At 46.6% G+C, this 27,459-nt stretch overlaps 2 protein-coding genes across 3 annotated transcripts; both read left to right on the top strand.

Moving 5' to 3' along the window:
- The first annotated feature begins 431 nt into the window (after window positions 1–431).
- LOC149320455 (uncharacterized) lies at window positions 432–7,600 on the top strand. The gene is made up of 2 exons (XM_089499770.1): window positions 432–2,535; window positions 6,739–7,600. Exon 1 carries the CDS (start codon window positions 432–434, stop codon window positions 2,046–2,048), a length of 1,617 nt encoding a protein of 538 aa, XP_089355896.1. The 3' UTR covers window positions 2,049–2,535; window positions 6,739–7,600.
- Window positions 7,601–11,262: 3,662 nt separating this feature from the next.
- LOC149320454 (uncharacterized) lies at window positions 11,263–19,166 on the top strand. Of its 2 annotated transcripts, XM_089500735.1 has the most exons (3): window positions 11,263–13,692; window positions 16,843–16,974; window positions 18,833–19,166. In XM_089500735.1, the coding sequence occupies exons 1-3, from the start codon at window positions 11,406–11,408 to the stop codon at window positions 18,994–18,996; spliced, it is 2,583 nt and encodes an 860-aa protein (XP_089356861.1). In that variant the 5' UTR covers window positions 11,263–11,405; the 3' UTR covers window positions 18,997–19,166. The 2 variants fall into 2 exon arrangements, with proteins under 2 accessions (XP_089356861.1, XP_089356868.1); XM_089500742.1 differs by lacking the exon at window positions 16,843–16,974.
- Window positions 19,167–27,459: the final 8,293 nt, after the last annotated feature.

Genomic DNA, 27,459 nt, shown 5'->3' with positions numbered 1-27,459 from the left:
GGCAGAATGGGGTTGGACTGGATCAGGGCCCTTGGGGTCTCTTCCAACTCTAGGATTGTATGATTCTATGGAAGGTAAGACCTGAGTCTTGAAGCTCTCTTGCAAGGGCATGAGAGTGGAGGTTTCATGCAAGCAGACTGGAGGCTTGACTTGGAAGCATGCTGCAAGGCCTGGGCCTGTCCTTGAGCCCTGGCCTGAAAGGCCCGACTGCATGGCTGGCCCTGGTGCTTAAGGGGAGCCCTGCCAGAGGCGAATGAATGGAGCCCAGCAGCAGGGCCTAGTGGGCGGCCCGGGGATCGTCAAGGGAGGGAAGAGGAAGAAGCAGCCGCCCGGCGCCCAGCAGTGTGTGTGTGTGTGTGTGTGTCTGTTGAGCAGCCTGCTCCTTGGCTCTCTCTCTCTCTCTCTCTCTCTCGGGAGGCAGGAGAGGGGCCATGGAGGAGGGGGCCTGGTGCTGCCCTTCGGGGCTGGAGGCCCTGAGGCAGGAGGCGGAGGGGCTCCGCTCGGGGCGCCTCCTTTCGGCCGCAGTGAGGGAGAGAGGCGCCCGGCGGGAGCTGAAGCTGGGCCGGGTGACCCTGGAGGGCTGCCTGAGGGAGCTGGCTCAGGCCCGGCGGGGATGGGATGGGAGGCCCTGGAGGCGGCTCAGAAGGAGCAGGAGGGCCTTCCTTCCTCTGCCGGAGCCCAGCCAGGAGAAGCTCCTCAACCTCCTGGCCCTGGCCCTGGCCCTCATCCGCAGGATCCAGGCCCTCAGGGCCAGAAGGGAGGCCAAGGGCCGGAGGAGGAGGAGGAGGAAGAGGAGCAGGCCAGAAGGAGGGGGCCCTGGGGAGGAGAAGCCCCTGCCCCTGGGGGCCCAGCAGAGGAAAGAGGTCGCCCTGGACCCCGCAGTGGCCCCCAGGAGGCACCCGGAGGAGGAGGTGGAGGAGGCCACCTTGGCTGCCCTGCCAGGGGGTGGTGGTGGAGGTGCCACCCGAGAGAAGGCAGAGGGAGGGGAGCCCCCAGTGCCCCCCAGAGGGGACACGGAGGAGGAGGAGGGGGAGGCCCTGCAAGAGGAAATGGATGCCCTGCAAGGTGGTGGTGGTGGTGGTGGTGGAGGTGCCACCCGAGAGAAGGCAGAGGACCTAAAAGGGAAGTGGGGAGTCCTGGCCACCCTGCACCCCCCAGTGCCCACCAGTGGGGGCCATGCTGAAGAGGTGGCTTTGGACGCCCTGCAGAAAGAAATAGATGCCCAGCAGGATGGTGCCACCCGAGAGGACGTTCAAGGGAAGTGGGGATTTTTGGCCACCCTGGACCTAGTGCCCCACATTGAGGACCCAGAGGAGGAAGAGGAGGCGGCCACTTCACATGCCCTGCAGGAGAGGGTGGATGCCCTGGGCGATGGTGCCACCCCAGAGAAGGTGAAGCACCTGCAAGGGAATTGGAGAACCCTGGCCAACCTGGAGGAGGAGGAGGAGGAGGCCACTTTGGATGCCTTGCTAGAGAAAGCAGATGCCCTGCAAAAGGAAGCAGATACCCTGCAAAAGGAAGCAGATACCCTGCAGGGTAATGCCAGCCAAAAGAAGGTGAATGACCTGCAGTGCAAGTGGGAGAACCTGGAGCTTGGACTGAATGGCATCATCTCAAAGAACATTAGGGCCCTGGTGGAGGAGGCGGAGGCCCTGTGGGATGCCTGGTTTCAGAACCCCTTGAGAAATATCCCTCTGGAGAACCTGGTGTTTCTCAAAGAGAAGGTGTGGTGCCTGGATCATTTCCTTTGGAGGTTCCTGCAGAACACAAGCACCGTGAAAAAGATGGAGGCGCTGCGGGATGCCTTGCCGGAGGAGAGAGTTGCCCCACTGGAGAGATATTCCCTGTCAAAGAAGGTCATACAACTGCAGTGGGTCCCGATGGAGGTCAACTTTTACCAAGTGTTTGGCCTCCAGGAGGTGGTGGGTGCCTGCAGGGATGCTCTCAGGGAAGCCCCCCAGGAGGAGGTGGGTCCTTTGCGGGAGAAGCTGGAGGCCACGCAGGATGTCTTGAAGGCCACCTCCGAAAGAACTGCATGCTCTGAGTGAGATTACATCTGCTTTGTTCAGCACCATAATGGGTTTCTCAGGCAGCTGGAGGCCCTGAGAGATGCTTTGAGAGATGCCCTACAGGAGCAGATGGGTGCCCAGAAAGGTCAGCTCAATACCTTCTGGGCTAGTGTGCAGAGTTTCCCAATGAAGAAACTAGCCACCCTGCAGGATAAACTTAACGCATTGGAGAAGAGGCTGTGGAATATCCCAAAGCTGCCCCTCATAAATGGAATAGAGATTGCCTTGACCAAAGAGCATGCAAGTTCTCTATTGTCCCTTTTGTTAGCTGAGGAGAAGGCCCTGTTAAATGGAAGGACTCCCATTTGTCACAACGGGCCATGCTCTGGGCACATTGTCTCATGGAGAGAGCAGTATACGCTGCCAGACGTGGAGGTGGATGACATGCAGAAAGCACCAGTGGAAATTGAGATCACAGAAGCTGATGAATCAGAGTTTTTGTCAACATGGAAAAAGCTGGATGCAGGTATGGCTAGCTCAGATTTTTCCCACTGCATTGTTGCTGCTGCTACATTTGCATGGTTTCCCATCACAAGAGAACTTAGGGTGACCCTAAGGTGAACCAGTCACAAGGTTTTCTTGGTAAGGTTTGTTCAGAGGGGGTTTGCCTTTGTCTTCATCTGGGGCGGAGAGAGTGTGACAAGCATAGGCAGAAGATTTTCAGGGCTCCTGAGCGACAAAGCACCTAGAATCATAGAGTTGGAAGAGACCACAAGGGCCATCCAGTTCAACCCCCTGCCATGCAGGAAATCTCAATAAAAGCATCCCCAACAGATGGCCGTCCAGCCTCTAAGGAAGGGGACTCCACTACACTCCAAGGGAGCGTCTCCAAAGGAGGGCGACTAAAATGGTGAAGGGTCTGGAAACCATGCCCTATGAGGAATGACTAAGGGAGCTGGGGATGTTTAGCTTGGAGAAGAGACGGTTAAGAGGTGATAGCCCTGTTTAAATACTTGAAAGGATGCCATATTGAGGAGAGAGCAAGCTTGTTTTCTGCTGTTTCAGGGACTAGGAACCAGAACAATGGATGCAAGCTTCAGGAAAAGAGATTCCACCTCAACATTAGGAGTAACTTCCTGGCAGTAAGGGCTGTTTGACATTTGAACACACACCCTCAGAGTGTGGTGGAGTCTCATTCTTTGGAGGTCTTTAAGCAGAGGCTGATGGTCATCTGTTGGGTATGCTTTGATTGAGAGTTCCTGCACAGCAGGGGGTTGGACTGGATGGCCCTTGGAGGCTCTTCCAACTCAATGATTCTATGATCCAGCAGCTCAAGCTTCATGAAAAAACTATTGAGAGCAATCACCTCAGATCAGATGTGGGGAGAGTGTGGAAGCGGCTTGCCAAAAAGCAATCCAGCAACCCCAGTTGGCTTCAGGCATGCAAAAAACTCTGCATCCTTTTCAGCAGCTTTGTCTTTTTCACCCTCCCTTTCTTTTCAGCCAGACAGGCTAACTTGCATGGCTCAAAGCAGGATAGGGTTGCTGGATTTATATTTGTGTGTGTGTGTTATATATGTATGTATATAATAAATCTAGACTGCTTTTTGACAACCTGTTTCCATGCTTCCCCCTATAGCAGCACAAATTCCATGGAGAACTATTGAAAGCAATTGCCCCAGATGAGGTGGAAGAAGGGGGAGTGTAGAAGCGAGTTGTCAAAAAGCAACCCAGCCACCACATCCTGGCTTTAGGCAGCAGAGCCCGTTCACCTGGGGAGAGAAGGAAGGTGATAGAGACCAGGCTGCTGAAAAGGACATGCAGCTTTCCCAGAGTTTTCATCTGCTGCCCCTAGACTTTGGAATGACCTGTTGGAAGAGATGTGGCAGCTGAAAATGCTAACAGCACTTAAAACAACAGAGAGAGAGAGGTGGGTGGGAAGGCAGATTGCAAAAAGGGAAAGATCCTAAAAGCAACAACAACAACAAAGTACTATAAAACCATTAAAATGCACTCATAAGTGCATTTTTAAAAATATACCATGTTTTAAAATTGACCGGATAGGCCTGCCAGAAGGGGTGTGTCTTTAATATTGTTTTAAATGCTGTTAGTGTATCTCTTCCGTCAGGTCATTCCACAATCTAGGGGCGGCAGATGAAAACTCTAGGAAACTGTTGCGAGTCTAGTCCTGGCCAGTTTGGAGGAAACATTTCCCACACACTACTTCTTGAGATGAGGCTAAAAGAGAGAGGGAGATGTGGGTGAAAGAGTGGAGGAGGAGGAAAAAATTGCAAATACAGTACAGCAACATAAAGCTTCAAGTTTCAAATCGCCTACCCCACCCTCCAACAAGCATTTTTCTTCCCTTACCTCTTCTCTCTACCTGTTCAACAAGGGAAATTAGGAGCCCCAGCACAGCTCTACCTTCCATCCCACTCCTGGCTAAGGGCCATCCAGTCCAACCCCCCTGCCATGCAGGAACTCTCCAATCTTAAGCAGGATCCTGAATTTCAAATCTCCTTTTCCTCTCTGCTGCTTCTCGCCCAGTGCCTTGCTCTGGTCAGTTAGTCCCAGAATGGTGCTCCAAAGAAGTTACATGCAACCCTCAGCCCTACAATTCCCTACTGTCTCCATTTTTTAAATGTTCCCCTACTGCCCTTTTTTTCTTCACTGCCCCCTGGAGCTATCCAGTGCCCACAGAAGGGCATTACTGTGCACTTTGGGAATCACTGGACTAAACGGTCCTTGGGATCCCTGTCCCACAATATGATTCTATAATTTTGAGAGGTTGGGGGAAACATTCTTTCCTTGTTTTCAGACATTGTGTGTTAAGGTAAAAGTATGGTATGTAGGCATTCTGGCATTTACGCATGAGATTGACAGAACTTTCAATCTTTTAAGATGGTGCCATTTGCTCTTGTTAATTGCAGTTCTGATTAATATTGATAATTAGAGGATTTTTTTTTAAAAAAAAGATTACCTAGTTCATCAGGCATCCCTTTCAGTTCATCAACATGTTTTTTAACCTATTTACAAGCTTTTAATATTAACATACACTGTTCACTAACTGCATGGCTTTTAATAGTGCGCTATGTTACTGATGGTTATACTTCACCTTTTTTATGGGTTTGTTTTAATGCTACATATAGTTTCTTCACATTTTAACAATGACTTAGTGTATGTTTTTACTTTGGTGGTTGTATGGTTTTTAACATTTGTATTTAGTTTTAAATTTTGTAAACTGCCTTGGTTCCCAGTTTTAGAAAATAAGTGGGGCATTAGCAACTAAGTATTGTCATCATATTTTCATTGTTGTTAAGTAATATGAGTAACTGGGGGGGGGGGGAAGCCAAAAAATAAATAATGAAATAATTAAAAAAAAATTTAAATATATAAATAAACCGGGACAAATGTAGGACAAAATTTTCAAATGGAGGACACTTTATTTTAAAAATGGAGGACACGCGCAAAAATTTGCTGATTTTTAAAAAAAATGTTATTATAAATGCATGTTTCTGAGGCTTGTATAGACAGTTGCCTCCCAAAGGCCCCAGTGGCAATAGGCGGCAGGACCGGGCTGGGGCCAGTCCTAAGGCCTCGCCGGGCCAGATCCGGCCCATGGGCCGCAGGTTGCTTACCCCTGGTTTAGTAAGTAGCTAGTTGCAGATGTTCAGCCCTCAGTAAACGAAACTACAGTTGCAGAACTGAAGTCATGAAAGTCCAAAAGCCTGAAGAGAGTCAGGGACAAATAAGATCTGGGTGTCCACTGCTAGGGGAAATGGTGAAAGGTGAGAGTAGATGGTTTGGCTCAAATTAATTTTCAGGCTGGGAGCCTGAAAAACTGGAGTGAACAGTATCGCCAAGAGATAAAGCTCTATTCAACTTAAAGTAAGCATGTCCAGTGCTTGAGGATGCAGTCAGTTAGACTGCAGTCCAACAGCACCTCAAGAATTATAACTAACAGTTTCACATCCCTGTTTTAATTTTATTGACAATCTAAATATAAATCACTGGAAATCAGCATTTTTTTTCAAAAGAAAAATTTCTGCTGCCATTACATGCTGAGCTTCTGCTCTGAGAATTTATTAGTTTGATTTCACCCAGTTTTGCCAAAATATCTCCCAAATATCTCCCAAATCTGCCATCTATGAATGGGTGGGGGTTTCTTTTTTCATTGTACATTGGTTCATTAAAGTTAGAAATATGACATAGAAACACTTCATTGAATATTAATTCTGATCTGCTTGCGAGTCTAGTTAATAAGTCCATTAGTTCTGGGGAGTTCACAAATTTGATGAAGGAATGTCTGAAATGACATCATGTGTTTTCTTGACTCATAGTGGCCATTTCAGGAAGGCCATTTCAGTGGAGGCAGGTAACTTGGAAAAGGACACCAGTTTTCCATTAAATCAGACAGACCTTTCTGAACATCTTCAGATGTTTTGAGCTAAAACTCCCCAAATCTTAGATTCATGGAGTTGGAAGGTACTGTTTAGTCAAACCCATTTAGTCAAACCCACAGCTAAAGCACTTCTGCGAGATGATAATCCAGTTTCTGATTAAAGACCATTGTTAAAAGGGAGTCCACCACCTTCTTAGGTTGCATATTCCTCAGCCAGTTCCAGTAAACAATTGCATTTACCTTTTGACTAGCTAGGTAAAGTGTGCTGGAGGTTCAAACAACTGGACATTTACCTTTTTCTAATCTGCTTTATTTGCTTCAAAAACAGGCCATGGCACCCTTTCTACCTCTCAACAGGGGGACCTTTCAAGAACAGAACAAATGATCAATTTGAGTGTGGACTATGAAATTTCAAGGACCTCCAGCCACCCAGATAATCAAGAGACTGAAGAGCTGACATGTGAAGACATTTTGGAAGCCCCCCTCTTCAGCTCTGAACAGACTACACCATGTTCAGAGCCTCCACGTAAAAAGCAGAAAATGGATACTCTTCATAACTCCCAAGGGCCAACTTTGGATCAGGAAATAGTGAGGGAATATAAAAGATATAGAAAGTGTGTTCTTACCATTTTAAATCAGTATAAGTCTAGAGTGGGCAAGCTGAGGACAAGGTTAAAGCAGTCCCCAGACCAAACCAGTGCCTTAAAAGATACCAAAGACGAGAAGGCTCTGGCTTCTATCTTGAAAAGAGAGCGAACATTCCTAAAGTGGTTTAACTGTTTTCGGGATCTACACAAAAGCAGTGACAGTCCATAAGGTAAGAGGTTGGCATTTGAAAAAGGGTTATGGGCTGGAGTCATATTAAAGAATACTGCTGTCTGAACTCTGGAGTGTCACTTCACATTCACAGCACATGCACAAATCTAACACTTTCTCCTTTGTTATATAAAACGCAAAAGCACCCTAGGGAAGACCTCTACTCTGACCATAGCTAGGCAAGTCCAGTTAGAGGCAGGCAGTTACAGTTCAGGGTATGGTGTGAAAGGGAGGAAGGATACAACTTAGAGGAATGTATGTTAAGAGTCAGGTAAGGAGAAGATGAAACAGTATGAGATGAGGAAATTCTGAATTGGGTTTTGGAAGCTGTGAATGAGGGAAGCGTTCAGGGTGTTCATGTTTAACCTTATTGTTATAAAATAAATCTTTACTTCTTTTATTTTCCACCTCTGTTTCTGTTTCATTTAAGAATTGATATAGAGAAGTGGTCACATTTTATCATTCTGAACCCAATAATTAACATGGCCACTTGTCCACAATGGTGATCACATTAATACTTGAGTATCAGATCAAAGGAGAGATTTAAAGACTGTCACTTGCTATTTGATGTTCTTTTTGGTTGCCTGTTTTATTGAACCATTTCCTGTATTGCTATGTATTTTTATATGTATTATCCTATTATTTCTTAGATTGTACGCCATAGGCAGGTTTACTCTTTTATATGTATTGTTTTTATGTACAGCACTGTTCAAATCTACAGTGCTATATAAATAATAATAATAATAATAATAATAATAATAATAATAGGGAAAAGGGAGTGATAGGAGCCCAAGGATGGAACTGCATAGAATCAGTATTGGAAGAGACTTCAAGGGCGATTAAGTCCAACTCTTGCCATGCAGGAATACACAGTCAAAGCAGCCCTGAGAGATGGCTATCCAGCCTCTGTTTAAAGACATCCAAAGAAAGAGTCTCCACCACTCTCTGGGGGAGTGTGTTTCACCATCAAACAGCTCTTATTGTCAGGACGTTCTTCTGAACGTTGAGGTGGAATCGCTTCCTGTAGTTTCAGCCCATTGGTCTGAATCCTATTCTCTGGAGCTGCAGAAAACAAACTTCTCCATTCTCAATATTATATTCCTTCAGATATTTAAACAAGGCTATCATATCGCTACTTATATTTCTCTTCTCCAGTCTAAACATGCTCAGCTCCCTAGGTATCTTTTCATAAGGTATGGCTTCCAGACCCTTCACTAGTTTAGTCACCCTCTTCTGGACACGCTCCAACTTGTCAGCATCCATTTTGAACTGTGGTGCCCAGCATTTCAGATGAGCATAGTACCCCAAGTGAGCTTGACCAAAGTAGAATAGAGTGGGACTATTATTTCCCTTGATCTAGATGCTATACTTCTGTTGATGCAACCGAGATTGTCCGGAATTTGGGGGTAAGGTGTTGCCAGTATGCAGAAGATATCCAGCCCTTATTACCTTTCCACTTTATTTAAACTGGTGCCTGGTAGCAGTGCCTTAATTTCTAAGCAACCAGAAGAGATGCTCTGGGAAGCAGAAGTCCCTTCTAAGCAAAGAGATGATGGAGCAGCATCACCCTCTGGAGGTGAAAGAGGACATGTCTGTTTCTTTATCTTCACCTGATTTCCTAGAAAAGGCAGGGCAGCCTGAATGTCAGAACAGCCAGTCAATCAATGGTGTGCATACACACATGCCTAAAAGCATGATAAGCAGATCAAGGATTGGTGCTGGCCCACAGCAGACATAGCCCTTGTCAAGAGGCAATCTGAGACAAGTCTTAAGCCTTTTCTTCCTTTGCGTTGACAGCTGACAGCGTAAATTGCTTTGAATTGTTTTTCTTTCATGCAGCCTTTACAAGATGTCCTGTTTACCTTCATTTGTTGTCTGTGATTTGTCAGGCAGCTTCCTTTAATGAGAAAAGATTAGATTTTCCCACCCACCCTTTTAAAACTACTCCAAGTTAAAGGAAAAAACACAGCTCTTTTGAGGTGCTTTGGAGACAGTGTCTCCAAAATGCAAATCCATCCACAATAATAAAACGAGCCAAATTAATATTTCACTGGCTTTGTTCCTCGCTTTTTTTAAAATTATATTTTATTGATGCATTTTAAAAAAAATAGTAAAAAGACCACACTTGTATATCATGCATATCATATATACCTAACACAAAAAGAATAAAAAGAGAAATAGATAGAAAAAACAAAGAAATAAAAAAGAGAGAAAAAAAAGAAAAGGCAACAGGTTCACCAAATAATAATAATAATGCCCCAGGCACACCTTCACCTGGGCAAGGGCTGTCCTTGCTGCCTCATCAAACCTGTGCTGACAAAATTGGTTTTTATTGTTAACCGTCTTCAGGTCGACTTAGATGTATAGCGACCTATTATTTTTGAGAACTTCCAAATTCAGGTCTGTGGCTTTCATGATGGAGTCTATCCATCTGTAACATGGTCTTCCTCTTTTCCTACTATAAAAGAATTACTGAGCTTTTTTCTAATAATATTCCCCCCAACCGGGTTTCTGTTTTTGCCAAGATGGTCTGTTCAACTCTTGTCACTGAAGTGCTTACTGAACACGCTACAGAAGGTATTTTGTTAGTGACATACGCAGGCAAATTTTGCACAATACATACAGAGTGATTTGGGGGAGGCGATGTCTAACAGTCATATTGGACAGTGACCCAAGTGGAGTAGCGCACATGAGACTGTGGCATATGCAGTGGAGCATTAAAGTACATACAGTAAGCATTTTGTTTCTATGCATTACTATTGCACTTCCACACTGTAATTAAACAATGGGTTTGTCAGCCATGCACATAAACTATTAAATCAAATACATTGAACTACAATCATTAATAGGGGTTGATTCATGTTACCACCAGCAAACATTTCATTCTTGGGTGCCTTCATGTTGTTTTCTGTCTCTGCCTAATGAGGAATATTAGCTTCTTAAAACAAGCAACGGAACTACAGTATTTCATTGTGGCTTTTGTTGGGGATGTGATAATGCAAAGAGCCTTTAAAAGTGTTCTTGTTGTTGAGATGACGATTATGAAAAGGAAGATGACAATGATTTCTTCCTTTATGATATGAGCTTTTCCTTAAAACTGGGAAATTATGTGTCTTACAAAAATGGAAGCAAATACAGATAAAAGGACATACAGAACCTTGAGGCAAGCATACCAGAAGGTATTGTTATAATGCAAGCAAACCATATACAGAATCCAAAGATCTAGCCATAAAAGCATCTCGGGAAGTAGACTGAAGTCTACAAAAGCTCATGCTGCCAACTTCTTTCTTTCAGTTAGTCTCAAAAGTGCTACAAGTTCTTTCTACATACTGTATCTACAGAATTATAAATGGTTTAAACAAATTGATTAAAGAGACAAAAGTCAGCAAAACAGCAGATTGTTAAACGCACTTTCAATCCATTTGTAAAAGCCTGTTGGAACAGAATCACAGATTCATAGAATCGTGGAAATCTAAATCAAAGCATCACTGACAGATGACCATCCATCCTCTGTTTAAAGATGTGGAATCTCTTTTCCTGGAGCTTGCATTCATTGTTCTGGGTCCTAGTCTCTGGAGCAGCAGAAAACAAGCTTGCTCCCTCCTCAATATGACATCCCTTCAAATATTTAAACAGGTCTATCATATCACCTCTCTTTTTTTTAATGCATTTTATATAGATTGCCAATGTCCCTGCTCTCCCTCTCTGCCTGCCTCCCTCAGTATCCCTCCGCCAAAGGGGCTGCAGAAACTAGGCCCCAAGGGAGGAATGGAGGGTTCCTTGACTGGTCCCTAGTCCTGGGGCAGAGGCTCTTTGGCTCTGGCATCATCATCATCATCATACTCTGGGGACGGAGGGAAGGAGGAGGGTGCCCCAAAGGGAGGAGGAGGAGGAGAGGCTGCCTGGCTGGGGAGGCCTCTGGAGGGACTCCTTTTCCTCCTCCGCGCGGAGGGAGCGGCCCTGAGGCACCTGCTCCCTGCGGTTCTTCAGGTATAAAAAGGGCAGGAAACGGCAGTTGGCCAGGCTGAGAAAGAGGCCCTGAGAGGCAGGGACGGGGCCCTGGTTGAGGCTGAGCAGAAGGAGGAGGAGGAGGGCCCCAGCCTGAAGAAGGAGCTCCTCAGCCTCCTCGGACTGGGCTTGGTCACCATTCAAAAGGCCCAGGACTTTGGGGGGGCCTAAATGGAGCCCAGTGGAGCCCTGGCCGCAGCACCCCTGGCCCCACCATTGGCTCTGGATGGGCAGGAGAAGAGCAAGGTCAACATGGACCCCCAAGAGACCCCCAGTGGGGACCCAAAGGAGAATGAGGAAGCCACCTTGGATGTCCTGACAGAGAAGGTGGACACCCTGGAGAAAGAAGCGGACACCCTGGAAGAGGAAGTCTATGTCCTGCAAAGGGGTGCCACCCTCCAAGGGAAGGTGAAGAACCTGCAAGAGAAGCAGGGAGTCCTGGACACCAACCTTCAGGAGAAGGAGAATGCCCTCCAAGATGGTGCAACCCAAGAGAAGGTGGAGGACCTGAAAGGGAACCGCGGAGTCCTGGCCAATGTGGACCCAGTGCCCCACAGTGAAAACCCAGAGGGAATGGAAGCCATTGTGGATGTCCAGCAGGAGAAGGCAGATGCCCTGCAAAAGAAACTCGATGCCATGAGAAAGGAATATGATGCCCTGCCAAAGGATCTCGATGCCATGCTAAAGGAATTCGATGATGTGAGAAAGGTATTTGATGCCCCGAGAAACAAACTTGATGCCCTGCGAAAGGAACTCGATGCTCTGCAGGGGGTTGCCACCCGTCAAAAGGCAAAGGATCTGCAAAGTAAGCAGGGAGTCCTGACCACCCTGAATCCCCCAGTGTCTCCCAGTGGGGACCAGGAGGAAGAGGCAAGAGTAACTTTGGATGCCCTTTGGGAGAATATGCATACCCTGCAAAAGGAACTCAATGCCGGGCGAAAGGAATTCGATGTCCTGCTAAAGGTACTCAATGTCGTGGTAAAGGAAAACAATGCCCTGCGAAAGAAACTCACTGCCCTGCGAAAGGAATTTGATGCCCTGCGAAAGGAATTAAATGCCCTGCTAAAGAAACTCTATGCCCTGCAAAAGGAAGTCAATGCCTTGCGAAAGGAACTTGATGCTCTGCAGAGAGGTGCCAACCAAGAGAAGGCAAAGGACCTGCAAGGGAAGCAGGGAGTCCAGGCCATGATGGACCCCCCAGTACCTCCCAGTGGGGACCAGGAGGAGGAGGAAGAGGAGGAGGGGGAGGAGACAGTCACTTTTGAAGAACTTCAGGAGATTGTGGATAACCTGCAAAAGGAAGTGGATGCCCTGCAGGGTGGTGGTGATACCACTCAAGAGAAGGTGGAGGCCCTCCAGAAAGATTGGGAAGTCCAGAAGGATGAACTGGGTGACTTCATCTTAGGGATCATTTGGGTCCTGGAGCTGGAAGCGGAAGCCCTGTGGAATGCCTGGTTTCAGAATGACTTCAGAAAGATCTTTCTGGAGGATCATGGCTTGTCACAGGAGAATGTGAATTCCCTGAAGTATTACCTTTTGAAGTTCTTGCAGAACATGAGCAATGTGAAAAAGGTGGATGAACTGCATGATGCCTTGCAGGAGGAGCAAAGTGCCCCATGCCATGGCCAGGAAAATGCCCTCTGGGAAAAAGTGAAAGAGCTGGACTTTGCCCTATGGGATATCAATCTTTATGCAATGGATGAACTCCAGGAGGTGGTGGATGCCTGCCTCAATGCTCTCAGGGAAGGCCCCCAAGAGGAGGTGGGGGCTCTGCAGAAGAAGTTGGAGGCCATGCAAGATATCCTGAGGGCCATCCCACTGAAGAAGCTGAGTGCCCTGCGTGAGATCACAAGTGATTTGCTTGATGCCATAGTGGGTTTTCCAAGAGATGCCCCAGCTAAGGAGAAGCAGGATGCCTTGTGGGATGACTTGCAAGATGTCCCACTGAAGGAGATGTGTGACATGTGGAGGAAAGTGAAGACCCTGTGGGGTTTCCCACTGAAGATGTTTGCGGTGTGGGAGAAGGTGTATACTCTGAATATATTACTGCAGGCTGGGTCCCGGAATAGAGTATGTAACTTGCAAGAAAATTTGAAGCCTTTGAAAGATGCTCTGAGGGATGCCCTAAGGGAGGAGATGGGTATCCACCAAGATAAGCTCACTGCCTTGTGGACTAGTGTGCAAGATTTACCATTGAATGAACTGGGTGCCCTGGAAGACAAGCTTAATGCTTTGGGGAAGAGGCTGTGGAATATCCCCAAAGAAAAACTGTTCCCCCCAAAGGAAACAGTGGATGCCTCACAGAAGGTGCTAGATTCCCCCCACAGTGTCTCACAAGGAGAGCTATCTGAGATACCAGAAGAGGAAGTGGATGCCCTGCAGAGAACCCCTGCGGAAGAAGAGATCACAGAAGCTGACATATCAGACTCTTTGCCAGCATGGAAAACCCCGGATACAGGTATTGTTGGCTCACAGGTTTTGCCCATTGTGTGGCTATTGCTGGTACAATTGCATGGTCTCCTGTCACAAAGTGACCTGAAGGCTCATTCTGTAATGATAGCCTAAGAGCATTAGACTGCTTATTGCTGGTTTTGCCTCGTTGCCTTCAAGTGATTTCCAACTTATGATTGTCAAAAGGCAATGTTATCAGAGGGTTTTCTTATCAAGATTTGCCACTTCTCTGAGAGGGTTTGTCTTTGCCATTTTCTGAGGCTGAGAGAGTGTGACAAGCATAAGCAGGAGCCCTGGTGCTGCAGTGCTTAAATGCTGGTCCTACAGCCAGAACTTTCTCAGTTTGATCCTGGAGGGCTCCAGGGTCATCTCAGCCTTCCATCCTTTTGCAGGTTTGTTAGCAAATAGTTCATACATTATAAACCACTTAGGGAGAACTAGTTCACTGATAAGCGGTATAAAAACGTACTTGCTTTTGCTATAACCAGAAGATTTTCACGGCCACTGAGTAACAAAGCTTCATGCCTGTTATGTTCTAGAACCCATTCATTTGCCTTTATAGCAACCTATGGTACCTGCACACCTCTCTTGCAGCGTCACATTTCAAATGGGTTCACTTTCCTTACTGTCCAGCTTCCACATGTGTCCATAGACAATGGAAAATATGTGGTAGTGGGAGCCCAGAGCTCTTAGCAATAGCAATAGCAGCTTCATTGATATATCGCTTCATACTGCCTAAGCAGTCACTAAGTGGTTTACCACTGTGAGCTCATTGCCCTCAGCATGCTGGGTCGTCATTTTAGCAACCTCCGAAGGATACAAGCCTGAGTCAAGCTTGAGCCCTGGCAGGTATTGAACTTGCAACGTTATGGTTTGTGAGTGAGTGGCTGCGGGACAGGCATTTAACCACTGCAACACTGGAGCTCTTCTCTTTTCTGCTGATCGAAACCAGTTAGCCCTCCATATCTGATGAATTTTTTTATCCATGGAATCAACCATCGATAGCTTGAAAGTACTAAGGCGGGATACAAACGGGCAGGGGAAGACGTCTTGGAGGTGTATTCTGCTGAATACGGAGCCTCCAGACCACCCGCCCCTGGGGCATGGCTCAGGAGATGGGGCTTCCACATGGGGGGCAGTGAAGACGCCTCACCTGGGGCCGTTTCTGACCCGCAGTTTCCAAACCGCCACCTCGGAGGATGCTGCAAAGAGAGATGCAGCTTCCTCACGGGCGGCCAAAAACGGGGCTTTTTTTTTTCCTTTGCCGGCTGGCGGATGCGCAGCTGCGCAGCTGCAGCGCTAAGCAGCGGCGGCAGAAAGCCTATGGGCACATTTAAAGTGCCCAAGCCCCTTTAAAACTTTTCCCCCCGCTCTGCCCAAGAACAATGGTGGTCTCCTGCCAGCTGGTGATCAGCTGGTGTTGGCATCCTTGTCCACTTGCACTTTGCCAGTGTCACCAGCATCATGGATGCCTCCTCTCCTTTGGTACCCGCGCTCTTGCTGAATCTGCAATGCACAGCCACCGCTGTCCCCCTGCCATCCCCCATCACCTCCCTTGTACATATGTAAATATTTAAAGTTTTAGGGTTTTTTTATTGTTAGGTGAAAATGGCACAGGAATGTGTGTAGGGGCTCACTTTAAAGTCCAAACTTTCCAAGCAGCGCATGCGTACATGTTGCTCTAGGGTTAGGGTTAGGGTTAGGGTTACGAGCCTTAAAATGCGCTGCAGCTGTGCTGCAGCTTCCACACCTGCATGGCAGCTGACGCTGCAATTAAAGCCTGACTGCAAACTGCGCATGTTCCAGGACCCCGACTCATTATGCGACGCAGCAGACACGGAGCTTTTAAATGGGCAACTTAAATAAGCGGGGTAGCAATTCTGATGTACCGGTGCAGCAGCTTACAGACAGAGCTGCGCAGCTGCGCATCAAACGGAAAAGAAGCGGAGAAAAGCAGCACCTTTTTAATGCCGCTTCTTCCCGCTTGGGGCGTGTGGGGGGTGTGTTCAGCGCGGCATTCAGGTAAGGCCTGTCTGAAGGCTCTACCTTCATGACGTCATGAATACACCCCTTTTTGCCCGTCTGTATCCCGCCTAAGATACAGATAAATTCCAAAAGGAAACCTTGATTTTGCCATTTTACATAAGGGACACCATTTTATTACGCCATTGTATTTAATGGGGGCTTGCGTGTTCGCAGATTTTGGTATCCATGGCTGATCCTGGAGCCAAACCCCAGTGGAGACCAAGGGCCCACTGTATTTCCTCTTTCATTATGATCTGCTTGCTAGAATAATCATTTTTTTTTTCCCAAAAGAAAAAGACTGTTGCTGCCATTATTACAAAGTGAGTTCCTGCTCTCAGAGTTAATTACTTTATTTTCACCCAAAATATCTCCTAAATCTGCCACCTGGGAACAGTTGGGGTTTCTCATTTTTATTGTACATTAGTGCATTGAAGGTAGAAATAAGATAGAAACACTTCATTGCTTATTAATCTGCTTTCCTGTCTGGTTAATAAGTCCATTAGTTTCACAGTGTTTAAAAAAATCAGTGAAGGAATATTCGTCTGAAATGGGCCCATATATTATCTTGACTCATAGGACTTTATCACACGTCGACCTATGTGCTTCCTTCCCAAAAATTGTTAGAGTGGTGGCAGCCCAGAAAAGCAATCCCATTTGCTATTGGTTATCACACACAGAGCACCACAAGGGGTTAAAAGCACATTAAAGTGGGCCCAATGCGAATTTGGCTATCAAAAGGAGACAGACAAATCCTCATTGCCTGCTTAGAAATACCTTCTCTGAGCATGCTCAAAACTGTCATTTCCACAAGTGTGAGTGCGTGCGCACACCCACACAGGTTCCAGGGAGGGGAGGGGATACCAAGCGGGGGTCCTCTTTGCCACAGAAGCCCCAAAAGGTGTTTCAGAGAAAGGCAGAATGAGGCTGCCCTTTGCAAACTCCTAAAACCACACACAAAGATGCACAAACACACGAGAGAGAGAGGGGGAAAGGAGGAGGCTGGGTCCATAAGCCTGCCTGATTCCATGCCCTCCTTTTCCAAGGCATGTCCTCCATTTCTCCCTCCTGTCTAGGAGGACTTCCAAAACGCTTTCTCTGTGCCTTCTCCCATGAGCTCTTCCTTTCATTACAGCTTGCAAAGAGGATGAAAGAGGCTGGGCGAGGGAAGTGTGTGTGAATCTGTTTAAGAAGGGAACAAGGCAGCTTGGGAAATCAGGAAACCAAATGCATCTGGAGCCTTGGTTTTTCACACAGCAGCCATTAAGTGAGTGGAGTCAGTTTATAAGCAAAATGGAAATGGAAATTTGGTAGTTTTCCCAATTTGCCTGCAGCTTCATGTGAAAAACAGCTGCAAATTTCTCCCTAAGCCCTGGATGATCACTTTAAACTTCCAATTTTGCCCCATGTGATCCATAGCGTGTTAAGGAAAAAGCAACATGGGATATACAGTGAATGAAATAAAACTTGTATGTGAGAGTCAGGGTGACTCAGCAGAAGCAATTAAGAGCCACACAGGTGTAGAAGGTAATGGAATTAACAAGTCCTAAATGCCAAGGACAGAAATGCAAAGTGGATAATTGAACACACCTGAGAATTGTTAAGTGGTCAAGGCTGAGATGATGAAATCATTAATTCTGGGTAGAAACAAGAGAACCAATGAGAATGGATGTACACGCCCACTGGGTGGATACTGACAAGAGTGGGTGGTATGATCCAAGGACTATAATAATGACTATGGCCCCATACAGACAGGCCAAAATAAAGCTGCTTCGAGTCACTTTGGAGGTATGCTATGTCAATGATACATGTGTCCCAAGAGTCTGGAAGCTGTGCCAAAGCTACACTACAGTCCTTAGGACTGAATCGTGGCTTTGGCATGGCTTCCAAACTCTTAGGACGCATGCATCATTGAAACAGCATACCGCCAAAGTGACTCGAAGCAGCTTTATTTTGGCCTGTCTGTATGGGGCCTATGAATCCTAATGTATTTTGTGGGTAGTAGCAGTGGGTAGTAGTAGTGAGGAGTATTGTTGTATTGGAGTTGTGTTGGATAGTTTTGGAGCTGTATATAGTAGAATAAAGTAGATCTTTTATATAAGACTACTGAGTTGTCTGGTGTCTTGGGTAAAGATACAAGAGCCAGCTGGATCCTGAAGAAGTGGGAAGACTTCTGTGGAAGCAAGAGTGAGAAGGCTTGGAGAGTTTGTCAGGGTCTTCAGCCTATTCTCTGTAACTCTGCTGCTTTAGAGCAAAGCTTTAACCACTGACCAAAACTGGTCAGCCCCGGTGCGTAACAAGGTGGTGAGTTCGAGCCAGAGGTGAAGAGCAACAACTCCCATCATCCCTGACATAGCGAACATTTGGGGGAGGCCTATTCAGTGGAGACAAGTCACTTGGAAAGGAATACCAGCTCTCCATTAAACCAGGCACATCTAGCTGAATATGCCCCCAACGTCTTGGGCTACAACTCCCAGGTGTCTTAGGATCATGGAGTTGGAAGGGAGCGCAAGGGCTGTTTAGGCCATCCTTTGTTGTGAAGGAGTACACAACTCAAGTATCTTCCCCAGCCAGCTCCAGTAAACAATGGCAGGTACCCGCCCCTTTCCCCGCGGGATCGGGGCCTCAGTGGGTAGAGCGGCAGCCGCTGAGGCCCTGATCCGCCACTTCAAGCCTCAAGGACACCCCGCGGCGGCGGGGAGGAGGAGAAAGGGGCCGCTTGGTCCCTTTCTCCCTTGCGTTGCTGGGCGCAGCCGTCTGAAGGCTGCACCCAGCGACGCAAACCAGGAAGGAGCTCCAAAATGGGCGCACTAAGTGCCCTTGCACGGAGCAACGACGTCACGTTCGCACCGCCCCGTATAGAGGAGGCGCGGTCGTGACGTCGTCATGGTGGCCCCCATGTGGAAGGGGCACCGCCATTTTGTACAGACTCAGTCCATACTAGGGTTAGGGGAGTCCGGAAGTGACGCCCCTTTTTAACCCTAGTATGGACTGAGTCCGTACTTAAAGGCCCGTTTGTAACGGGCCAATAGCACTTAGCTTTTGACCAGCCAGGTAATGTGTGCAGATTAAAAGCAATTGGAAGTTTACTTTTTGATAATCTGTTTTGTTTGCTTCATAAACAGGACCTGGCTTCATTTCTGTAACTCAACAAGGGGACCTTTCAAAGATGAAAGAAGAGATCAACCTGAATGTGGAGCAGGAAATTTCACTGATCTCCAGCCAACCAGATGATCTTGGGAGATCCAAAGGGAAAAAAGAGACAAGAGACCGCAGAGCTGATATGTGAAGATGTTTTGGAAGCCCTCCCAGAGCCTCTGCATAAATAGTTGAAAATGGATGCTCTTCCTAGCTCCCCAGGGCTAAATATGGATCTGGAAATGGTGAAGGAACAGAAATAGTACAGAAAGTGTGTTTTTGCCATTTTAGTTTATCAGACTGGGGAAGTCCCGTGTAGAAATGAGGGTTTAAATTGGGGGGGGGGGGGGGAATGCAAAAGGGGGTTGCTTTTCACACAACATCATTAAAGTGGTATTAACCCAAATGGAAAGTAGACAAAAGCTGCTCCTTTTTTCTCTCTGAAAATCCCCAAAGTAAAAAGGAGTGGCTTTAGTCTACTTTCTGTTCAGGTTAACACAACGTTAACAACGACGTGTGTGAAAATTTCCCAGCTTTTAAATCCTGTTTTTGCATGGGATTTCCCCAGTGTGATAAACCCCTAAGTCTAGAGTTAGCAAACTGAGGGCAAAGTTAAAGCAGTACCCCGACTAAACCAATGCCTTAAAAGATACAGAAGCAAAGGCTCTGACTTCTACCTTGAAAAAGAGTTCACACGACTGAACTGGTTTGACTGTATTGGGGAAATACACAAAAGCAAGGATGATCCATAGGGTAAAAGGTTGTCATTTGAGAAAAGCATGATGGGCAGGTGTCATATTAAAATATCTAAAGGATTCTAAATTTGTGAAATCCAGTTTCTATCTGGAGCAGTAGTTCCAAACTTTAGTCCTCCAGGTGTTTTGAACTTCAGTTCCCAGAAACCCAAGCCAGTGAGGAATTCTGGGATCTGAAGGCCAAAACTCCTAGATGACCAAAGTTTGGGAAGCACTGGTCTGGAGTGTCATTTCAAATTCACATCACATAAAAAGCACTATTCTTTTGTGATGTGAAACCCCAAAGTGGCTTACCTTGGAAAGGCCTCTATGTGAAGAAGAGCCTAAGCAGGGGAAGGATGCAGAGTAGAGGCTTGTATGTTAAAGAGCCAGGTGGGGAGAAAATGAAACAGAGTCAGGGCCGTCTGAGATGGGGAAAATCTGAAGAGGGTTTTGTTAACGAGAAAAGAGTTCAGTGTATTCATGTTTACCTCCTTGTTATATAATAAATCTTGTCTTATTTACTACTATTATGTCTGACAGGTTCATTTGAGAATTGAGATGGAGAAGTGGTGAAGTTTTATAATTCTGAACACAGCTGCTTCTCCACAGTGGAGATGAGAGTGACACCTGAGTATCAGATCCAAGGAGGGGATTTGAGAGTAAAAGGGAAAAGTGAGCAATGGGAGCCCAAGGGCTGGAAGCTGGAGAGAGGTCCATCACAGCTGACATTTAAAATGTCTAAGGGATGATGCTCAATGAGTGAAAGACAGTAATTATCTGGAGCAGGACTGTTCTAGATATTTTTCCACCCTAGCCAAGAAATATTTTGGCACCCCTGTCGCCCATCATAATTATTTTCACTCCTTGATTTCTGCTGTTTTGTTTGTTAAAGCTAAACATGACATACAACTTAGGTTCCAATCTTTAGTCATTGTATTGAGAATTAGTCAAAAAGCCAATTAGATTTTTATAGGGTAAAGATTTATTTATTCCTGTGAATGGAGACTAATGCACACATACTGCTTTTGCAAGCTGGAAGCATTATTCATTCTAGTGATGTGGAAGAATCTGGATCCCATCCCCATGAATTTATGGGGTGGTAGTGGTCCATCTATGACCCTTAAAAACTAAAAATCTTCACCCAAGGGGCAGAAAAGGGTGTCACAAGAAAGAGAAGAAAACCAGTAGGGTCACCAGGTGAGAGGACCAGGGCTGCAGTTTGACACCACTTTAGCTGCCTTTGGCTCCCATGGTGACCAGCTGTCCTAACCGCAAAGGAGGACAAGGCACTACAAAACATAGGGCTTTCAAGTAAATGGAGGACATGACCATATAAAAGCTGATACCCCTCATATAAATATAAATTCATGCTTCATAGTAATGCTCAAAAGGGAGGACATTTTTGGAATTCCTCCTGGACAGAAGACTGAAATGTAAGATATACCCCAGAAAAAGAGGACATCTGCTCATCCTGCTGGTTCCATGCTCATCCTGCCTACTATGTATCTTTTCTTTCTCAACCTGGAGCCCTGAGATTTTTAGTTTGTTGTGGCTCCACTGCCTTCTGACTGAGAAGGCAAATTCTCCTTCAAAAATCCAAATCCCAGGATTCCATAGCATGGAGCCAGGGCAGTTAAAGCAGGGTGAAATCGCATTACTTCTGTAGTGTAGATGCAGCCCATGAAAAAAGGATGAGAATGGCTCCAGGGTGAGAAAGAAAAGACACATAGGCGCTTTACAGACCGCCCAAAAGGGCGGTCTGCCGGCACCCTCTTGCCTTCTAGGGAGAGTTCAAGCTTGATTTGCTCTAGCACCCATTTATTTGTCTTTTTTGTAGCCCCTGACAATTATTATTATTATTATTATTATTATTATTATTATTTCTATACCGCTTTTCCGCAGTGATCAAAGTGGTGTACAAAGTAAAATTATTAAAACAACATAAACATCAAAACCACATTACATTAACGACAATATACAATTAAAATCCAATTCATAGGTGTATGTAAGTGGGAGGGAGAAAAGGAGATCGAACATAACTTCAGTGTACATGGGGGAATGTTTGGTTAAAGAGAAAGGTTTTAAGTCTCTTTTTAAACAGTTGAAGGGAGGTAATGAGACGGAGCTCCTCGGGAAGACTATTCCAATGCTTGGGGGCCGTTACTGAAAAGGCCCTCTGAGAAGTAGTAACATATCTCGAAGTAGGAACTTCGAGCAAGTTCTTCCCGGTTGTTCTGAGAGTGCAGGGCGGATTATATGGTATTTGTAGAACCTGTCTCCAGCACTATAATTCAAACCAGTGCATTTTGTCCTCTGTGCTATTTAATATCTTTGTGCAAAGAGAGAATCATAGAGTTGGAAGAGACTGGAAGGGCCTTCAAGTCCAACCCCTTTCTGCCATGCAGGGAATACACAAAGAAAGCACTCTTGACAAACAGCGATCCAGCTTCTGATTAAAAACATCCAAAGAAGGAGACTCCACCAAAATCTCGGAGGGAGTGTGTTCTGCTGTCAGACAGGTCTTACTGTCAGAAAGTTCTTCCTATGGTTTAGGTGGAATTTCTTTGTTTGGAGATTGACTCCATTGCTCCAGGCCCATATCTCTGGAGCAGCAGAAAACAAATGTGCCCCATCCTCAACATAACCTGAAATTTTTAAACAAGGCTATCATATCACCTCTTAACCTTCTCTTCCCTTGGCTAAACATACCCAGTTCCCGAAGTCGCTCCTTATGAGGCATGATTCCAGATCTTTCACCATTTCACCCTCCTGTGGATATGCTTCCATTTGTTTTCAACCTTTTTCTTCAACTGAACCCAATATTCCGGCTGAGGCTTGACAAAAGCAGAATGTTGTTATTATTCTCTGCCCCTGAGTTGACCTCAACTCATGGCCAACCTGTGGATCTACCACTTCTCTACTTAGGACTCATTCTCACTATGATTTAAAGTTAATTGCTGATTGGGTTTTATGTGCCTTGTTCCCACTTAAAATCAGTTTCAATCCTACTGAGATCGGCTTCAGTCATGATGAAGTGAGGCAAGTGCCCTAAACCTGCTCTTTCCTGACACTAGTTCTTTGCTGGTTCTTTTGAAAAGACTCAATTCCTAAGTGTGTTCAACAAGTGGGAACAAGGGATCTGAATCGTATCATTCTGGAGGGGAGGGACTATGCTAGAGGGGGTTGGCAGAGGAGTGTTTACCATCCATCCTCAGTTTTGGGGAAATAAGCTATCCCCACCCCACCCAATACAGCCTTTGTGCTTGTGGTGTGACCTATGGGCGCATGATCAGATATTTTCTTTTTGTAATAAAAATTGACAGAATATGTTATCCATTGTATTTGCAACTACTTGGGGAGTGTGCCAAGTGATCAGGCCAACTGCAGCTCAGCTCAGCAAGTAGCTGCAAAACCAATGGATCACATAATCTGTCATTTTAAATATATATATATAGTTCCCATGTGGGGCTGCTCAAAGGGGAAATGGTGTGCTTGACTTACTCAGGGCTGCTGGGCTAGGGGTAAAGAGGGAGTGATTCTCCCCCCTCTCCTCCTTGGCTCCCCAGACTTTACTTTTGAGTAGAGTCCAAGCTGCTGGGCTGAAGAAGAGGGAGTGATCCTTCCAAGGCAGTGTGATGCAGTGGTTTGCATGTTGGACTGGGACTCTGGAGCCTAGTGTTTGAATATTAGATCAGCCATATAAACTAGTGTGTAACCATGGGCTAGTCACACTCTCTCAACCTCAGAGGATGGCGATGGGAGAATCCTCCATGCCACCCATGGATGCATGCATCCCTGGAGAGAGTCCTCAATGACACCCATGGAAGAATGTATCCCAGAGGAGAGTCCTTCATGACACCCAAGATAGCATGCATCCCAGAGGAGAGTTCTCCTTGACACCCAGGGAAACATGCATCCTGGGAAGAATTCTGGTCATGGCACCCATGGGCTCCCTCCTGTGTTTTCTTGAATGAGTTGCAAGTTGAATCACCGATGACACATAGACGATAGACGGGCATTTTGAAGCAGCACAAACTAGTGGGAATGACAATTGTGCCAAAGAAGAAGTGAATAAAGAAAAGACCTGGTTCCATAGTGGGAACAACGCATCGAATGGAATCGCTTCACTGACCCGGAGCAAAAGCGAATCATAATCCGGTTTAAATGTACGTGAGAATGAGCCCCTAGTTCCTGCAAGCTCATGCCTGTGCATTGCTCTTCCTTCATCCAGCCTTCAGAAGATGTCCTGTTTAGCTTCATTTATGGTGTGTCATTAAGGGGCTGTACAGACCCACCTGAAAGGGGCGAGTTTGTGCTGCCCCTGGAAGTACAGGATTGGGGCCACAGTAACCGCACACACAGCGCTGTGGCTCCAATCCGGAGATTTCTGGGCCAAAGAGAAGCGGCAAAATGCTTGATTCAACTTCAAAGGCAGTCTTACAGTTGAGTATTAAGAAAACAAAAATAATGACCACAAATGATTTGTTGTTATTGTTGTTGTGTGCCTTCAAGTCATTTCTGAATCATGATCTCCAGAGTCATAGTCCAATGTTCAAACCACTACATCCCTCTGGCTCTACAAATGGCTTGTTGTTGTTTGCATTCAAGTCATTTCTGACTTAATGGCATCCCTATCGTGGGGTGTTCTTGGCAAGCCTCTTCAAAGGGCCTTTCCCATTTCCATCCTCTGAAGCTGAGAGAGTGTGACATGCCCAAGTTCACTGAGTGCGTTTCCTTGGCCAAGCCAGGAGTCAAACCCTGATCTCTAGATCATACTCCAACTTTCAAACCACTATACCATGCTGGTTCATTAACATAACCTTAAATAACTTTAATTGTTCCATGGAAATATAAAGCAGCAGCTCCCAACCTTTGTTGAACCGTGCCCCCCCCTTGGGGCTGGAAGTCCCACCCACTGGACCTCCTGATTGGTTGGGAGGCCAGGAAGGGACAGGACTTGCGGTCGCCTATAAGCCCCAGCAGCCTTTGTGGCAGGAAGTCCCATGCCTTCCCAGCCTCCCAATCAATCAGGGAGGCCACTGGCTGGAAGAAGGAGCAGGTCTTCTGGCTGCAAAGGCTGCTGGAAGCTCTGCTGCTTCCTCCTCTTTCTCAACACTTCTCCTCCTCCTCCTCCAGCACCACCCAGGCCTCCTCTGGCCTGCCGCTGCCACCATCATGCGAGGCTTCCGCCACCACTGCAATGGCAGTGGCGGCAGCAGCAGCAGCCTTGCATGGTGGCGCTGGCTGCATAGAGGAGGCAGAAGAGGTGGTGGCAGCCACCCTGCGCAATGGCAGCAGTGGCTTCGAAGAGCAGGAGGAGGAAGCAGCCCCAGCCCTGTGCAATGGCAGTGGCAATTGCCACCCCATGGAGGAAGAGGAGGAGGAGGCAGCCTCAGAACTGCACGAAGGCAGTGGTGGCAGCAGCCGCAGTCACTTGGAGGAAGAGGAGGCCTGGCCATTTGGAGGAGGAGGAGGGGTGAGTCCCAACCTGGTGACCCCCAAGAAAGGGTCGATTGAGCAAGCAGGAATCACTAACATTGAGGCGATGCTATTGAGGGCGCAGCTGTGCTGGGCAGGACACGTTTCTAGGATGACCATCGCCTCCCAAAAATAGTATTCTACGGTGAACTCTCCATGGGTCAGTGTAAGAGGGGCGCCCCAAAAAAGAGATACAAGGACTCCCCGAAACAACACCCCAGGCTCAGCCAAATTGATCACCAACAATGGTCCGGTCTGGTCTCGCATTGGGAGGCATGGAGATGCACTATCTACGATGCTGCAGCCTTTTCTGAACGTTCACACCGAACGAGTCTCGAAGAGAAACAACAACGCAGAAAGAACCACAACCCAGAAACATCACCCAAGGAGACTTTCTGTTGTGCTTTCTGCAACCGGACTTGTTTATCTCGGATCGGCCTTTATAGTCATCAGCGCTTGTAGAAAGTGCGGGATGAGTCCTTCCTGAATCTTCGTTCACGAAGTAAAGCCAGAGAGAGAGAGAGAGAGAGAAAGGCGTCTAAAGTAGGAATGAGTTGGATCTCTTCCAGAAGATTGTTCCAAAGAGAGGGGGCCATAGCCTTATATGCTCTTTGGAAATTGGTTGCTAATCTAACCCTTTTATGATAGAATAAATTCTTCCCAGTTGTTCTAGAGTGCGTGGCGGATTATGTAGGGAGAGGTGTTCCCTCATGTAACTCGGGCCCAAGCCACGTAGGGCTTTAAAGGTAATAACCAATACTTTGTATTGGGCCCGGAAGCTAATTGGCAGCCAGTGTAAAGATTTTAATACAGGTGTTATGTGGTCTGACCTGGAGGTGCCAGTGACCAACTTGGCTGCCGCATTTTGAACTAATTTAAGCTTCCGAACTTGGTACAAAGGTAGCCCCATGTAGAGCGCATTGCAGAAATCTAAACAAAAGATTACCAGTGCATATACTACAGTTTCAAGGTCCTTTCGTGTAGTCCATGATGCACTAGCAGTCAGTCATGTAATTAGCTAATTAGGCCAGTATAACTGCCTTGTAAGTCTGTTGGAAGCATTCTCTGTGCATGCTTTCCCTGCTGTTGGGAGCATTCTGTGCATGCTCTCCCTACTCTTGGGAGCATACCGGCTAAAGTGCAGTCACTCCAGAAAAGCAAGCCCATTTGCTAATGGTTATCACATGCAAGAGCACAACAAGTGTTTAAAAGCACAGTATTTAGGGTTAGATTCGAATTTGGCTATCAGATGGGTGAGGACAAATCCCCATTGCTTGCTTAGAAAAATCTGTTTTGAGCCATGCTCAAAACTGTCACTTCCACAAGTGCCTCACCCACATGCTGCAAGGAGGGAGGGAGGGAGGGAGGGAAGCCTCTTTGCTACAAAAACCCCAAAAGCTGTGTCAGAGGAAGGCAGACAAACTCCGTGAAACCACAAAGACTTTTTAAATGGTATGGGTGGGTTTTTGTATTGTTGGGCTATGGGTTGTCACTTTGTATTGGTTTTGATAGTGTTTTTGTAAACTGCTGTGATCTGCAAGGAATAGCGGTCTAGAAATAAAATTTCATTCATTCATTCATTAAGAGATCTTTGGCTCAGCCTCAGTGTAATAGTGAGGTGAACAGCGGAGATGGTGTATTTGCTGTAAGGAAGTGCTGCCGATGTGGTTCCACGTGGCATCTTCCACACTTCTGTCCAGCCTTGCAGAAACACGGTGGTGCAGAGAAAAAGAAGCAGGGAGTCAAGTTGCAGATTGTTTTGGCTACATTTTGTTTAAGCCAGGAAGAAGGGAACTGGTTGATGGATTCTGGTTGCGCATGCCACATTGCGAACCAAAGACACTTTTTTAAGTTTTTGGAGCCAGCAAGTATGGATCATGTTAAATTGGGAAATGGTCTTAAGGTTTCTGTTGAGAGAATGGGACAAGGCTAGGTTCCCTGTTCATCCACAACACTGAAAAATGTATTTTATGTGCCAGAGCTAAAATTTAGTTTTTTGAGTGTAGTCTGTCTGACTGCAGAAGGCTACCAAATATCTTTTGTTGGCACAGGTTGTGAAGTCAGGAATGGAGGGGAACTCTGTGCTAGAGGGTTAGAAGGGAAGGTCTTTATTATATGACTCCCATGAACAGAGTTCTGTGGGTGCAGTGTATGATAATAACCCTCCACACAACAAATGCATTCATTTGTTGCACAGGCATTTAGGCCAGGGGTCGGCAACCTTCGGCCCGTGGACTGGATGCGGCCCGTGGAGGCCTTTCGGCCAGCCCCTGGCTGCCGCTGCCGCCACCGCTTGTGGCTTTTCGCTGCTATGGGCGCCGCCATTCCCTCCCCAAAATGGCGGCGAAGTCACGCGCGACGTTCCCCGAGGTCGCGCAAGACTTCACTGCAATTTTGGG

Source organism: Sceloporus occidentalis, unplaced genomic scaffold (genome assembly GCF_023333645.1).
Source record: "Sceloporus occidentalis isolate IW3139 unplaced genomic scaffold, rSceOcc1.0.p SCAF_1, whole genome shotgun sequence".
In the NCBI taxonomy this organism is placed as follows: Eukaryota; Metazoa; Chordata; class Lepidosauria; order Squamata; family Phrynosomatidae; genus Sceloporus; species Sceloporus occidentalis.
Note: the sequence above shows the minus strand (reverse complement) of the source record. Positions and strands in the feature narration are given on the sequence as shown.